General features: G+C 42.0%; 1 protein-coding gene across 1 annotated transcript in view; it reads right to left on the bottom strand.

The window, feature by feature from the left end:
- Positions 1 to 15,955, bottom strand: part of LOC145345544 (protein lin-28 homolog B-like) — a 201,971-nt gene that overhangs the window by 81,030 nt on the left and 104,986 nt on the right. The window contains exon 3 of the mRNA XM_080193378.1: positions 6,458 to 6,642. Within this exon, the coding sequence (XP_080049504.1) occupies positions 6,458 to 6,642 (185 nt within the window). The remainder of the gene's footprint in view (positions 1 to 6,457; positions 6,643 to 15,955) is intronic.

The raw sequence follows: 15,955 nt of genomic DNA, 5'->3' as shown, positions 1-15,955 counted from the left end.
CTGAAGGATAGTCATCGACTTCAGGAAGTGTAGTGGAGAACATAACATAAGAACATAAGAAATAGGAGCAGGAGTAGGCCAACTAGCCCTTCGAGCCTGCCCCGCCATTCAATAAGATCATGGCTGATCTGTTGTGGCTCAGTTCCACATTCCCGCCCTCTCCCCATAACCCTTAATCCCCTCTCTTATCAAAAACCCATCAACCCGCGTCTTAAAAATATTTAGCGAGGTAGCCTCCACCACTTCAACGGGCAGAGAATTCCAGAGATTCACCACCCTTTGAGTGAAGAAGTTCCTCCTCAACTCCGTTCTAAACCGCCCCCCCTTTATCTTGAGGCTGTGCCCCCTAGTCCTACTATCCTTTCTGAGCGGGAAGAGTCTCTCCACCTCTATCCTATCCATCCCATTCATCATCTTATACGTCTCAATGAGATCTCCCCTCATTCTTCTAAACTCTAACGAGTACAAGCCTAATTTATTCAGCCTCTCCTCATAGCTCAACCCCCTCAACTCCGGCATCAGCCTAGTAAACCTCCTCTGCACTCCCTCCAAGGCCAAAATATCCTTGCGTAAGTACGGCGCCCAAAACTGCACACAGTACTCCAGCTGCGGCCTCACCAATGCCCTATACAACCGCAGCAAGACCTCCCTACTTTTACATTCAATCCCCCTCGCGATGAAGGCCAGCATCCCATTCGCCTTCCTGACCACCTGCTGCACCTGCAAGCTGGGTTTTTGCGACTCATGCACAAGGACCCCGAGGTCCCTCTGCGCCGTCGCCTGCTGCAGTTTTTCTCCACGTAAGTAATAATCCTTCCTAACATTATTCCTACCAAAGTGGACCACCTCGCACTTGCCAACATTAAATTCCATTTGCCATTTCCTGGCCCATTCGCCCAGCCTATCTAGATCCTTCTGTAAACTCTCCCCACCCTCCGCACAATTTGCCTTTCCACCAATTTTGGTGTCATCAGCAAATTTCGACACCCTACACTCGGTTCCCTCCTCCAGATCATCTATATAAATGGTAAATAGCTGAGGCCCCAGCACCGACCCCTGGGGCACTCCACTAGTCACCATCCGCCAATCCGAATAGCACCCATTGACCCCCACTCTCTGCCTCCTATTTGACAACCAGTCCTCTATCCACGCTAACACCCTACCCCCAACTCCATGCCCCCTGACCTTCTACAATAACCTCTTGTGAGGTACCTTGTCAAACGCCTTCTGAAAATCAAGAAAGACCACATCCACCAGCTCTCCTCTATCCACCGCCCTAGACACATCCTCATAGAACTCCAGTAAATTTGTCAGACACGACTTCCCTTTAACGAAACCGTGCTGCGTCTGCTCTATCAAACAATTCTCCTCAAGATGCCTCGCTATTTCCTCCTTGATGACGGATTCTAACATTTTACCTACAACAGACGTTAAACTAACAGGCCTATAATTCCCCACCTTTTGCCTGGCACCCTTCTTAAACAACGGCGTAACATTAGCCGTTTTCCAATCTTCCGGCACTTCCCCGGAATCCAGCGAAGTCTGGAAAATAACCAGCAAGGCATCCACTATCACCTCCGCCATTTCTTTCAGGATCCTCGGATGCATTCCATCCGGTCCTGGGGACTTGTCCACAATCAGCCCCTCCAGTCTGCCGAGCACCACCTCTCTAGTAACAGTAATGTCATCGAGACCCTCCAGTCCTACCACCTTTCCATCTCTAACATCCAGCAAATTATTCACGTCCCCCTCCGTGAAGACCAAAACAAAAAAGTTATTCAAGACCTCAGCCATTTCCCCATCCCCTACCACTAAGCCCCCTTCTCATCGGGATGTGCTGCTGTCTACATCAACAGGAATGAAGTGGAAATGGTCGAGAGCTTCATGTTCTTAGGTGTTCGGATCACCAACAACCTGTCCTGGTCCCTCCACGCCAATGCTATATTTAAGAAAGCCCACCCACTCCTCTACTTTCTCAGGAGGCTAAGGGAATTTGGCATGTCAGCTACGACATTCACCAACTTTTACAGATGCACCACAGAAAGCATACTTTCTGATTGTATCACAGCTTGATATGGCTCCTGCTCTGCCCAAGATCATAACAGACTACAAAGGATCCTGAACAAAGCCCAATCCATCATGCAAATCGACCTCCCATCCGTTGACTCCATCTACACTTCCCACTGCCTCAGCAAAGTAGCCAGCATAATTAAGGACCCCACACACCCTAGACATTCTCTTTTCTACTTTCTTCCATTGGGAAAAAGATACAAAAGTGAGGTCATGTACCAACCGACTCAAGAACAGCTTCTTCCCTGCTGCTGTCAGACTCCTGAATGACCTACCTTGTACTAAGTTGTTCTTCATCTATACCCTAGCTAGTGACTGTAACACTACATTCTGCATTCTCTTGTTTCCTTCTCTATGTGCAATATGCTTTGTCTGCATAGACACAAGAAACAATAGTTTTCACATGTGACAATAATAAATCAAATCAAATAATTGTCCCACCAATTGATTACCTCAAAGAACTTGCTGAGCCATTGGTGTGTAATTCATCTTTTAGTCCAACTACATTTGGATTTTTATTAATGGTGAGTAGAACAAGATGCACAAGGCTACATAATAGTTGAAATAGAAACTGCTTTACAATTAGTAGTCCATGTCCAAATACAACAAGATCTGGACAATATCCAGGCTTGAGCTATCATGTACTCCACACAAAAGCCAGACAACGACCATCACCAATAAGAGACAATCTAACAATCAACCCCTGACATTCAATGATGTTACCATCACTGAATCCCCCACAGTAAACATCCTTAGTGTTACCATTGACCAGAAACTCAACTGGACTCACCACATAAACACAGTAACTACAAAAGCAGGGCAGAGGCTAGGAATACTGCAGCGAGTAACACATCTCCTGACTTCTCAAAGCCTGTCCACAAGGCACAAATTAGGAATGTGTTGGAATACTCCCAACTTGTCTGGATGAGTGCAGCTTCAAAAACACTCAAGAAGCTTGGCACCGTCCAGGACAAAGCAGCCTGCTTGATTGGCACCAGACCCACAAACATCCATTTCCTCCACCACTGATGCTCAGTAACAGCAATGTGCGCTATCTACTGCAGCAATTCACCAAATATCCTGAGACGGCACCTTCCAAACTCACGACCACTTCCATCTAGAAGGATAAGGGCAGTAGAGAGGTCATAGTCTTAGGATAAGGAGTAGCAAATTTAAAACAAAGTTGAGGAGAAAGTACTTCTCCCAAAGGATTCTGAATCTGTGGAATTCGTTACCCCAAAGTGCAGTGGATGCTGGGACAGTGGGTAAATTTAAGGAGGATTTAGATTTTTAATTGATAATAAGTTGAAGGGTTATGTGGAGAAGGCAGGAAAATAGGGATGAGGAGCATATCGGCCATGATTGAATGGCAGAGCGAACTTGATGGACCGAATGGCCTAATTCTGCTCCTGTATCTTACGAACTTGTTAGATACATGTAAACATCACCACTTGCAAGTTCCCCTCCAAGCCACTCACCATCCTGACCTGGAAATAGATCGCCATTCCTTCGCAGTCGCTGGGCCAAAATCCTGGAATGCCCTTGCTAACGACATTGTGGGTCAACCCACAGCACGTGGACTACAGGGGTCCAAGAAGGCAGCTCACCACCACCTTCTCAAAGGCAACTAGAGATGGGCAATACATGCTAGCCAGCCAGTGATGCCCATGTTCCACGATTGAATTAGAAAAATGTTTCTCTTTCACATTTTTAAATAAAGTATTTCATTTAGCAATGCAAAATATTTCAACTTAGATTGATTTCCATGGAAATTGATGTTCACTTGAAATTAGTTCACATAAAATCTTGATTGCCCTTAAAGTGCAAGATGAAAAGCTTTGACAAAACGTCTTTTCTGCACAATTAGCTTTTGTATTACCAAATGACTACTTAAGTAATTGCTCCTTGGAACAAGTGTCTTTTCCTTGCTACCTCCACTATCCACATACCTGGATAATATAGTACAGGATTTTTGATCTAGCTCTTCTGTACAATTAGAGAGAGATTAAAAATCATTTCTGGCAGCATAACCTACAGAAGAATAAGGGTCCATTTACACTGCAACTTTAGTTTCACTGCATTTCTAACACTGCAGCTTAAATGCAGAATAGAAATCAGGCTCGACTTAAGAGAAAAGCAGTACATGGAGATAGACGTGCTTTACTGAAGTTTTACACCACATGGAATGAGCTTCTTTACAAGTTTCAAATGTTCTGGAAAGTCACCTGGATCTCCCGGACACTTAAACCAAGTTGACTAGGTATCCATATTAAATCGTGATCATTTTTGCAGCAGAACATGAATGGGTCATCCCCCAATCTCCTGTTCTAACATTGGCAGAAGTTTGGGAGAACAAATGGAAATATAGAACAATTCTCTGAACAGCTCCGATGGAAATTTCCACTGCTTAGTAGTCATGTTGGCCATGCATACATGGGCAAAATCCATTCCTGGATTCTGTTGCAGCAAAGCAAGCGATGGTACTGGAAATAGATTAAAGATAGCTATAATGCACAAGCAAAAGTGGAATGGAATATACCTGCAAAACAATGTGAACAATTGTGATAACCAACCATGCCTCAAATTATAACACTTTCGATGTCTCGAATCAAGATAAAAGTACTGCCAGAAATCCATGCTCAGCTTTTAAAAAATCCATCACAGAATCCATAAATAAGGTCAGGTGCCACATTGTTACTGAACCACAAGAATAAGGAGGAGCGATACCAAAATATTGTAGATGGAACACAGAGACATAGAAAATAGGAGCAGGAGGAGGCCATTTGGTCCTTTGAGCCTGCTCCACCATTCATTATGATCAAGGCTAATCATCCAACTCAACAGCCTGATCCCACCTTCCACCCATATCCTTTGATTCCCTTTGCCTCAAGTACTGTATTAAAATGTTTCATAACAAGTATCTCATACTTTTTAATAAAAGAGGCAAAAGGACTGTCACAGAAATGACAGATTAGTTGGCTGGACACCATAAGATAACAGTGTTAAGAGTTTATTCAGAAGGAGGATATTGACTCCAGTTTTCCTCTGGGTGGCAGAATAGTGGTATTTGTTGTTCATCTTGCGCACAATTGTCCAGAGACCTTTGCAGGTCTGAGTGGAGATTGCCTCCAATCATAGAGTGCAACTTCTTGTGCAGGAAATTTGTGGTGCCTGAGAGCAGAGAAAGCAGCAGGAGATGTTTAAACTAAATTGAAAAATCCTCACTGAGATACGCAGACTGCAAACCAGGAAATACAAGAAACAGGAAATATAAATTACATTTAAATCATTATACGGGAAGTAAGTTAAAGGTTTGGACTTGCAAAAAGAATGTAGGTAAAGAGATAAGAGAAAACTTTTTAAAAGATCTGCAATATTAGTTTTCTGAGGGAATGAGATTCCATGCTTGTGATTTTTTGAAATCAAGATGGTTTTCCAGTAATTGTTACATCATTAAAAACTCACTGACCTCTGAATGCAGCAACTCTAACATTTCCAACTACTTTTCATTCCTTTAGATGCTATCATTACTTTCATTTCAGTGCTACTGCTATTGGCAAGGACTGAAACAATGCACGTTGTGGACAAGCAGGGTATCTTTGAAATCAACTTTGGATTTCTAGTTTTAACTGTACATGTGCTGATGCCAGATATTGCTGTCAGGTTTATTGCATGATGCCACTATTATTATAACAAAGTCCGGTCAAACACCAAGGAGAATATGAAGTTAACAGAACAAGTCACCGTGGCATTATGCAGGATTATACTTGAGAAACTTGTTAAGAATTATTTAAAGTAGTATCAGAAGCCAATGAGAATTGATGCTGGTCCAGTGCATTTATTGATAATGCCCTACTTATATGACTCCTTGTCTAATTTGCAAGTCTACTGGAACTGGAAGTATCTCTGCACCCGAAACTAAACTCATCCTTCTTTCTAGGAGGGCAACTCCTCAGCATCTGTGATAGGCACTTTTGGAAGTGGTCGTCACGATTCCAGAAGCCACGCCGCGTTGGAAGCAAATTGGAGCAACTCGCTAAATTGGATTGGCAAATATTCCTTGCAAACTTTAGAACCAGAAATTGAAATGAACTGGAATGGAACAAACAGAACTCACTTGGGTGGGGGAACACAGCAAACATCAGCTGAATAAAAATGGCATTAGTCACTGCGTGGAATAAACAAAGAATGATCTGACAGTAAGAACAGCACAATGATGTGAATTTCTAGGCATCATGAAAGAACTCTTATTCCCCCAAGCAAATTGGCAATGTTCTATTTTTGTGCAGGGTGCAGACAAAAGAGGACACTTCCAATTTAATTATGGGACAATTTAGAAAACACGTTAAGTGCAATCCCTTTGCAAATAACAAAATAGTAATTTTACCGGTCTCCCTTTGGCTTCCTTTTTTGTACTGTCTTCCCTTTTGGCCGTCTCTCGCTGCCTGAACAAGGGGTACCGCCTGGACCTGTTACCCGTATTGACTCCAGGCCTTTGGAAGATTTTTTGAAGGTGAATTCCACATGCTCTCCTTCTTTTAAACTCCTGAATCCTTCCATGTAAAGTTTGCTCTGTAGATTAGAATACAAAAAAAGGAATAAATTATTACATTTATCTTCAAGAATGATTCTAAGAAACATACACAGGGGGATACATGTTAAACTTTTGGTAATGAGGTGAAATGAAGCAATGTATTAAAATTCCTATTTTCAGAGGGGCTTTATAAACATAAATTAAATATCAGTCCCTCAAAATGCCTTGAAAGTATAAACAAGAAAATGTTACAACAGTGAGAATGCCTCCAAGTGTTTCACCTGTGATAAAGTGTATTGGGATATCCAGAGGCCATGAAAGGTGCTACATACACGCATTTTTGTTTCTTTATGATGATCTAATGAGGTGCAAAGACCAGACAGTTCCCAGGTTTGATCCTCAGGCATGATCAATTATCTTATTTCAGTTAAGGCTACAAAAGGGTAATAGGACTGGTCTCAAGGGATAGGTCAGCTTGGAACGTTCTCCGCTGCTGGGAAGCCCAGGATTGTTATCTACTTCAGGGGTTTCCAAACTACGGCCTGTGGGCCACATCCGGCCTGCACTGGGCTGCATCCAGATTGGAGTTTGGAGACCGTTGATCTACTGTGATATCCCTGGCTGCTACCCCAACACCACCTAAGGAGCTCAACATAATCCAAAAAAAAGAAGACCGCTTCACTACTACTTGGTTAAAATCTTGGAACTTCCTACTTTGGGGCCTAGACACCCAAGCTAATCCTCTGGGGACATGGGTTCAAATCTCACCATGGCGGCTGATAGAATTCGAATTCAATGAAAATATCTGGAATATAAAGCTAGTCTCAGTAATGGTAACCACAAGAACCATCATCAATTGCTGTAAAAATCCCATGTTCTTTAGAGAAGGTAATCCACCTGGGCTGGTTTGCATGTGTCTCACATCAGCAATGTGGTTGACTCCTAAATAAATGCCCTTTGAAATGGTCTAGCAAGTCACTCAATTCAAGGGCAATTACTGATGGGCAACAACCGCTGACCTTGCCAGTGATGTCATGTACAAATTTTAAAAAATCAACCAAACGTCTGTTTAAACGTAAAGTAAGTAAATTCGCCATAGTCCCAGGCGACCATAGGCTGTGACAGATGGTGATTTAACCTGAGGATCACCACAACTCAGGCGAGGGGCAAGGATGAGAAAGTGGGTCTTTATGAATAACCCCAGCTTATAACTAATGGGAATTAGGGGCAGCACAGTGATATGGCAGTTAGCATTGCGAACAGTGCCAGGAACCTAGTTTCAAGTCTGGCCTTGGGTGACTGTGTGGAGTTTGCACATTCTCCCCGTGTCTTTGTGGGTCTCACTGGATGCTCCAGTTTCCTCTCAAATTTCAAAGATTTGCAGATTAGGTGGATTGACCATGTCAAATTGCCCCTTGATGTCCCAAGATGTGTTGTTTAGGTGGATTAGACATGAGAATTGTGCGGGGTTATGGGGATTGGGGGGGTAGGGGTAAGATGCTCTTTCAGAGAGTGGGTGCAGACTCAATGGACCAAAAGGCCTCTTTCCACACTGTAGAGATTCTATGAAACCTACAGTGTTGGCATTGCTCTGCATCACTAACCAGCCGTCCAGCCAACTTAACTAAACCAACTATACATATATGTATAGCAATAATTACGGGAGCTATATTAAAAACATACAGGTGCAAGATATAGTTTTACTATTAGAGCTGTGTATCATGAAATACAAATAAAAAACATTATCTGCATAATGATAAAATGCCTCATCCAAGAATTTGACCTGTGGAAACTCAAATCATTAATCAGGAAAGTGGATAATTAAAATGTAATATAGTGGAGACACCACAGTTGTTGGTGATAATAGGGAGTGAAGCACTCCTTCATTGATCACATTCTCCCTTCCGTCATCCATGCCTTTGTTACCTCAAGACTTCACAACTTAACCTTTGTGACTGGCCTCCCACATTCTATTCTCCAAAACCTTGAGATTAACCAGAACTCTGCTGCCTGTGTCCTTACTTGCACCAAATCCTGTTCACCATTGCCCCTGTATTCACTGATCTGCATTGGTCCATTTGATTTACAAATGCCTCCTTATCTCCATAATTGGGCCCCAGCCCAACAACCCCTCCAAGAATGTCTATGCTTCTCCAGTTCTGGTCTTTTGCACACCCCTGATTTGAACTAGTCCTCCATTGGTGGCCATGCCTTCAGCTGTCCAGACCCTAACCTTAAATCTCTCCAGTTCTCTACTTCACTCTCTTCAAGACACTCCTTAAATAAAGCCTATTACTTGGACCAAGCTTTTGGTCATCTGCCCTAATAGCTCTGTGGCTAAGCACCATAGTTTTGCTTTACAATATTCTCGTTCAATGCCTTGGTGAATTTTGTTATGCCAAAAGTGTTATATAAATACAAGTTATTGTTCCTTCCACAATTTCCTTTCCCTCCTCTCCTGCAAGTGGCGATTCCTCTGGAAATGCGATTGTTCAAAAATTCATGACTGAAGGGTCTAAAAATGTTTAAAAAAACTATTATGTGATGGGAATTCACCATATTTTCACAGTTCTTTATTAGCTGATTTTGATTTGATTTATTATTGTTACGTATTAATATACAGTGAAAAGTATTGTTTCTTGTGCATTATACAGACAAAGCATACCATTTGTAACAGAAGGAAACGAGAGTGCAGAATGTAGTATTACACTTATAGCTAGGGTATAGAGAAAGATCAACTTAATGCAAGGTAGGTCCATTCAAAAGTCTGACGGCAGCAGAAAAGAAGTTGTTCTTGTGTCAGTTGGTAAGTGACCTCAGACTTTTGTATCTTTTTCCCGACAAAAGAAGGTGGAAGAGAGAATGTCTGGGGGTCGTGGGGTCCTTAATTATGCTGGCTGCTTTTCCGAGGTAGCAGGAAGTATAGACAGAGTCAATGAATGGGAGGTTGGTTTGTGTGATGGATTGTGCTACATTCATGACCTTTTATACTTCCTTGTGGCCTTGGGCAGAGCAGGAGCCATACCAAGCAGCGATACAACCAGAAAGAATGCTTTCTATGATGCATCTGTAAAGGTTGGTGAGAGTCGTAGTTGACACGCCAAATTTCCTTCATCTTCTGAGAAAATAGAGGCGATGGTGGGCTTTCTTAACTATAGTGTCGGCATGGGGGGGGACTAAGACAGGTTATTGGTGATCTGCACACCTAAAAAGTTGAAACTCTCAACCCTTTCTACTTCATCCCCATTGATGTAGACAGGGGCATGTTCTCTTCTACACTTTCTGAAGTCGATGACAATCTCCTTCATTTTGTTGACATTAAGGGAAAGATTATTATTGCTGCACCAGTTCACCAGATTCTTTATCTCATTCTGGGAAGAGCAACACTGAATTCCAGAGTTTGCAAGGCTCTGGTCAACTCGAATATTAAATGTTGAGATTAATCCTAAGGGCATGCTACAGACCTGAGCACCAGAATCAACATTCTGCAGCATTAGGCAGAGAGCAAGACCAATGTAAAAATGTTAAGAGGAGAACAGTAAAGGAGAAAGCAATTCCATTATTGAGACAATGTCAGCAAGTCTATAAGTGATGAGGAAATGGTAAAATTGTTAAATGAGTGCTTTGCATTACTCAGAAGGAATATGCCACAAATTAATAACACAAGTCAAGGAGAGGTACTTAGTAGATTTCATATAAATTAAATAATTGATGGAATAATGGGATTTAACACTATAATAAGAGTAGGCCATTCAGCCCCTCTAACTGGTTGCACCATTCATTTTGATCATGGCTAATCTGTAATTTAATTCTATTTACTCTCCTTGTTTACATAACCTTCAATATCCTTGCCAAATAAAAATCATATTCTCAGTTTTTTCAATTTTCAATTGACTTAGCTTCAGAGACTTCTTGAGAGAGAATTTGGGATTTTCACTACTCATGTGGAAAAAGTGCTTCCTGACATTATTCCTCAATTACTTCATTCTAATTTCAGGGCCAGACCCCCTTTTTCCTGGATTTCCCATGAAACAGCTTCTCTTAATCCACCCTATCATATTCTTTCATCATCTTAAATACTTAAACTAAATAAATCTTTAAATAAGAAATAAAGAAATCTCGTTTCTGCTCCAGGCTACTGGAAGAAATGAGGAAACTGCAGAAGCATTAGTCTAATTCCCTGTCAAACCCAAAGTTGTGTCCTTGGATTGGAAAATTGCAAATATTACTCCATTATTTAAAAAGGGAGCGAGGAGCCAGGAAACAGATGTGCCATCAATTTAATATGAATAGTGGGGAAGTTCTTGAATTCAATCTCAGGGATACAAAGACTGAGCACTTAGCCAAGTTATCAGATGGTCAGAAAATCAACACTGATCTTTAAAATGAAAGTTAAGCTTAAACAATATTGTTAGAACATAAGAACATAAGAAATAGGAGCAGGAGTAGGCCATCTAGCCCTTCGAGCCTGCCCCGCCATTCAATAAGATCATGGCTGATCTGTCATGGCTCAGTTCCACTTTCCCGCCCTCTCCCCATAACCCTTAATCCCCTCTGTTATCAAAAACCCATCAACCCGCGTCTTAAAAATATTTAGCGAGGCAGCCTCCACCACCTCAACGGGCAGAGAATTCCAGAGATTCACCACCCTTTGAGTGAAGAAGTTCCTCCTCAACTCCGTTCTAAACTGCCCCCCTTTTATCTTGAGGCTGTGCCCCCTAGTCCTACTGTCTTTTTTGAGCGGGAAGAGTCTCTCCACCTCTATCCTATCCATCCCATTCATCATCTTATATGTCTCAATGAGATCTCCCCTCATTCTTCTAAACTCTAACGAGTACAAGCCCAGTTTATTCAGCCTCTCCTCATAGCTCAACCCCCTCAACTCCGGTATCAGCCTAGTAAACCTCCTCTGCACTCCCTCCAAGGCCAAAATATCTTTGCGCAGGTGCGGCGCCCAAAACTGCACACAGTACTCCAGCTGCGGCCTCACCAATGCCCTATACAGCTGCAGCAAGACCTCCCTACTTTTATATTGTTACATTTTTGAGGTGGCCACAGCCTTTGTGGAAGTTGTCAGTAGGGACTTTCAGAAGGCATCTGATAAGTGAAGTGGGAAATTTCTAATTAGTTAGTAAGGTACATAACAGAACACATTTTGACAATGACAAGACTACCAGCAAAGAGTTAAATAATCCTTGAAACAAAGTTAGTAAACCAATGAGACTAATAGTTTACACATATGTAGGTGCAGTAAGAGAATTCAACAGATTATGACTTTAAAACATATATATAAATATTTTTAAATGTATTTTAAATGTATGAATCATTGCTCACTTCAGCCAAAAGCAAGTTACTGTAAGGGATGATGGTAAAGGGGAAGAATTGAGAGCCAAAGGCCTGAGAACCCTGTAGTTAGTAAAATTCTTATCAGAAAACTTCTGGTGAGGGAACACATTTTGCAACTTTATGAACAGGGACATTCATTGTCTGGACATATATACCTGCACTCAGGATCACGTTTATCCAATTTGACAATGAGCCAGTGGGAATGTTCACTTTGACCTCTATGATGAGCATCTGTAGTTACATAGCAACGGGAAGTGAGTTCAGCCAAGATGGGAGTCAGTGTCCGAATTAAATGGACAGATGAGATATTATACTGGATGGTGGAATGCAATTGGCTGAGGTGAATGTCAGAGATTATTTTTGATGTGTAGACTAAATACAATTGATATTAAACTAACATAAGACAGGGATAATTAATTTTAAAAATCTATAATTGATCTGTTTTTACACTAGATTTATCAGAGAGGTTCTGCTGCTCTTTCTAGAGCTTCTTAATCCTTTTGGTGCTCTCCGAGCAGCTGCTTGTTGTGTTTTTTGTTTTTAAATAAATATTACGTCTTTACACAGAAATATCTGCCTTGAGAATTTTGTATCGTTTCCGGTTAAAAACAGTACCGGCCATCTCAACTGGCCCACAACAATCTTTGTTGGTGATGAACGATGAGATAGAGTCATCAGACTCTGGCAACAAGACATACCTCCCGAGGCTGAATATTTTTACATCACCACCCAGATCAGTTAGAAGGAGAAACGTATCAGGTTTTCGGATCCTAAGTTGACCTATCTGAACTGTCACCTGGGGTCGCAAAGGCAGTATCGCTGGTTAAAGAAATCGCACTAAATTCGGGGGCACGATAACAGAACTTCGATGCCGGCCCATTAGCAGAGCCTGAGTGCTGTACGCTAAACGGAAGACGTAGAATGAAAATGGTATAATCAGGCCCCAAATGCTGAATCTGGGCACAATTCAGATCTGACTTGGAAATCTGCTTTCAGGTGCCCCCATATGCACTTAGCTTGAAAAAAAAAATTGCAAACCTGAATCGCGCTGTGGGCAGGGCTTATCACATCTGAAATGATCAAAGCTCTGAACTGCGCATGCGTAGTTAGAAAAAAAATTTGAAAAAGCGCGCCCTTGTCAGATCGCTCCCGGGCCGCAGAAAGCGGAGAAAGCAGCCTGGGAGTGATGGTCCCAACAGACATCGCCCCACCCGCACAACATAACTGTCCCCCTTACCCACCCTCTCCCTGCTACCCAGACTGATCGTGACTCCCTGCCCCCTTCCCCCACATCAATCATCCGCAGAGTGGCAACAGAACCCCCTGTCCCCCTCACCAGAAATCCATCTGCCCCCACCCCTCCCTGAGAGGTACATCTTGACCTGCCTCCTCCTCCCTCTCTGCCCGCCCTCACCAGAGAATGATCTGGCCTGCCTTCTCTCACCCCCGCTCCACCATTGATTTGAGTCAGAGAGCCGTAGGAAGCTCTGACCTTATCTCTTTAGAAGCTGGAGCGCCCAAAACAGACTTTTATTCAGCATGTCCATTTTGGCACAATTCCGGATTGGCAAACACAGTGGTAAAGGGGGCATTGCTGATGAAGTTGGGCAGGCAGTTCGTTAACTCAATTTAATTGCAAGCAAATGCATTTAAAACACCGTTGCGCCCATTTTGGGTGTGAATCAAATGAAGGCCACTCCCGGGCCTCAGTAAAGTGGCTACCTGCACGGACACTGATCGCGTTAATGGCCTCACGCCCGACTTTACCATGTTTGCATGCCCGAAAATGGACAGGACGCAATGATAAAATCGGGCCCATAAAGTTGTGGAATGTGCATAACCCCAAAGGTCAGGGACGGAATCCTCATACTGTTCGAAAGCAATGTAATTGAAGAGCCACGCATTCAGAACATAAGGTTAAAGCGGTGGGCAACGGTCTACCGAGATGTTCAAATTGCCCCGTGGAGTTGGACGAGTGAAGTATTGTTAAAATTACTGGGAAGGAAAAGTTGGGAGAAGGCCCCAGCGTAGAAGTAGTTAGAAAGTAAGAATCATACTTATGGATAAAAGCTGTGAGCTTAAACTTCGGAAAATTTCCAGAGGCGGGTGTCTGTAAAATTGAGAAAAGTGGGTAGATAAATAAGAGAGAACTGAGAGACATAACTCAAAAAGCCCATCCAGAGTCAGAGCGGGAGAAAGAGAGAGATTGTACAGGTCTACAGCACGCTAATATGGATGTATAAAAATGGCTTTAAAAAGGTACAGATCTCACTCGGAGAAGGAAAGAGTCTTTAGGTGGAATTTTCTGGCCGCACTGGTTTAAAAGGTGGAAATTCCTGCCCAGCTGTCAATGAGTTTCACATTGCCCACAACCTGCCCACTAAAATTCCAGTGGCAGTCGGGATGGGAGAATTCCGTAACAGCAACCTAATTAGGAAAATGATTGAGAAAGGATATGATTCCGATTCTTCTGAATCCGAGCAAAAGTTGCGGTGGAAAAGTCAGACTAACACAAGGCAGAAATGGTAACCATAATTCTTATAGCTATGATGAGAAATTGCATTCAAAGAGAAGCAACTAATTTACGGTCAGTCCCTGTAAAAGCTGCCCCAAGAAAATTCTAACAAAGAGTTTGCCAAAAAGATAGAAACAAATTCATTACATCCCACAATCCCAGAAGGATCAAGTGATGAGGAAGAAGATCGGGAAGATCCTTGGGGATAGAAAACTGCAACTGTCAGAGAGGAATTACATCAGCGTAGGCCAAGAAAGAGAGAGGGAGAAAGAAGGGAGATCAAGACTGAAATAGAGAGTCATAGGAAGTGAGAGCAGAAAAGAGATGAAGATTGAAATGGGGTGATGGTCCTAGAGAAGTGAGGGTGAGATACAGAGTTGAGGGTGATGGGAGTTCGAGGAGAAAGAAAGGAAAGGAAGTAGTAAAATAACAGTACAGGGACAGGGAGAAAGGAAATGGGATAGGAGGAAAGTAGAGAAGGAGGGTGGAGAAAAGACATTGGGTTTGCCTCTAATCAGTTAACTGATAGGGGAGTAGGTCAAATGACATAGTTCCCTGAAAGTTTAAATTGTTCATGAACTTTAAAAAATCTTCCCATTCACAGCATTTTATGCCATGAAATTATTTATTAATCAAAACCTTATTATTGGATTAAACACAATGTCTTATCTCACTGATGCAAGATTGGTAGATTTTAAAATGGGACGCATTGTACTGACTAAACCTGAGAAATCACTGTCCTTAATAATATTGGATGATCGTTTCAGATGGTAACAAAATATCTTTCTGCCATTTTAACAGGCGTGTTAACTCAATTATTTTCTAGATTTAAACAGTAAATAAATTTAGTCACAAATGGGCATAAAGCACAAAACATTCAATAACTATGAAAGTGCAACATTAATAGTGAATAAATCCATACTTATATCCATAGTGAATAAATCCATCCACAACCTCTTCACAACAGAGGTTGTGGATGGAATGAATTGTCTCTGATTTGCAAATTTGTTTTATGACATTATTATGACAGTTCAGAAAGCATTGAGTGCAACACAAGTGCTACTTTTGTCTGATCATAGAGCTTATAGGGTCATGGAGATCTACAGCAAGGAAACAGGCCCTTCAGCCCCATATTCCCTCCTTTTTTAACCCTCTAAGTTAGTCCCAATTGCATGCATTTGGCCCACATCCTTCTATACCTATCTTACCCATGTAACTGTCTAAACACTTTTTTAAAAATTAAATTGTACCCGCCTCTACTACCACCTTTGTATGAAGTAATTGCTCCTCTGGACCCTCTATGTCTCTCTCTTCTCATGATTGTATGAATCCAATCCTTTTAATGAAGAATTATTTATTCATTTTATTTGTTCTTCTCAGAAAAGAAGCTCCTTAAGCTGCTTTTAAGACTTTATTTTACAACAAAGGCCACCAAGAGTAAGTACCTATCATATCATCTCTATAATCCATCATTTATTTTTACATGTCTG

Source organism: Carcharhinus amblyrhynchos, chromosome 7, assembly GCF_965287045.1.
Source record: "Carcharhinus amblyrhynchos chromosome 7, sCarAmb.v2.hapA, whole genome shotgun sequence".
NCBI lineage: Eukaryota > Metazoa > Chordata > Chondrichthyes > Carcharhiniformes > Carcharhinidae > Carcharhinus > Carcharhinus amblyrhynchos.
This window is presented reverse-complemented; position numbering and strand designations above follow the sequence as displayed.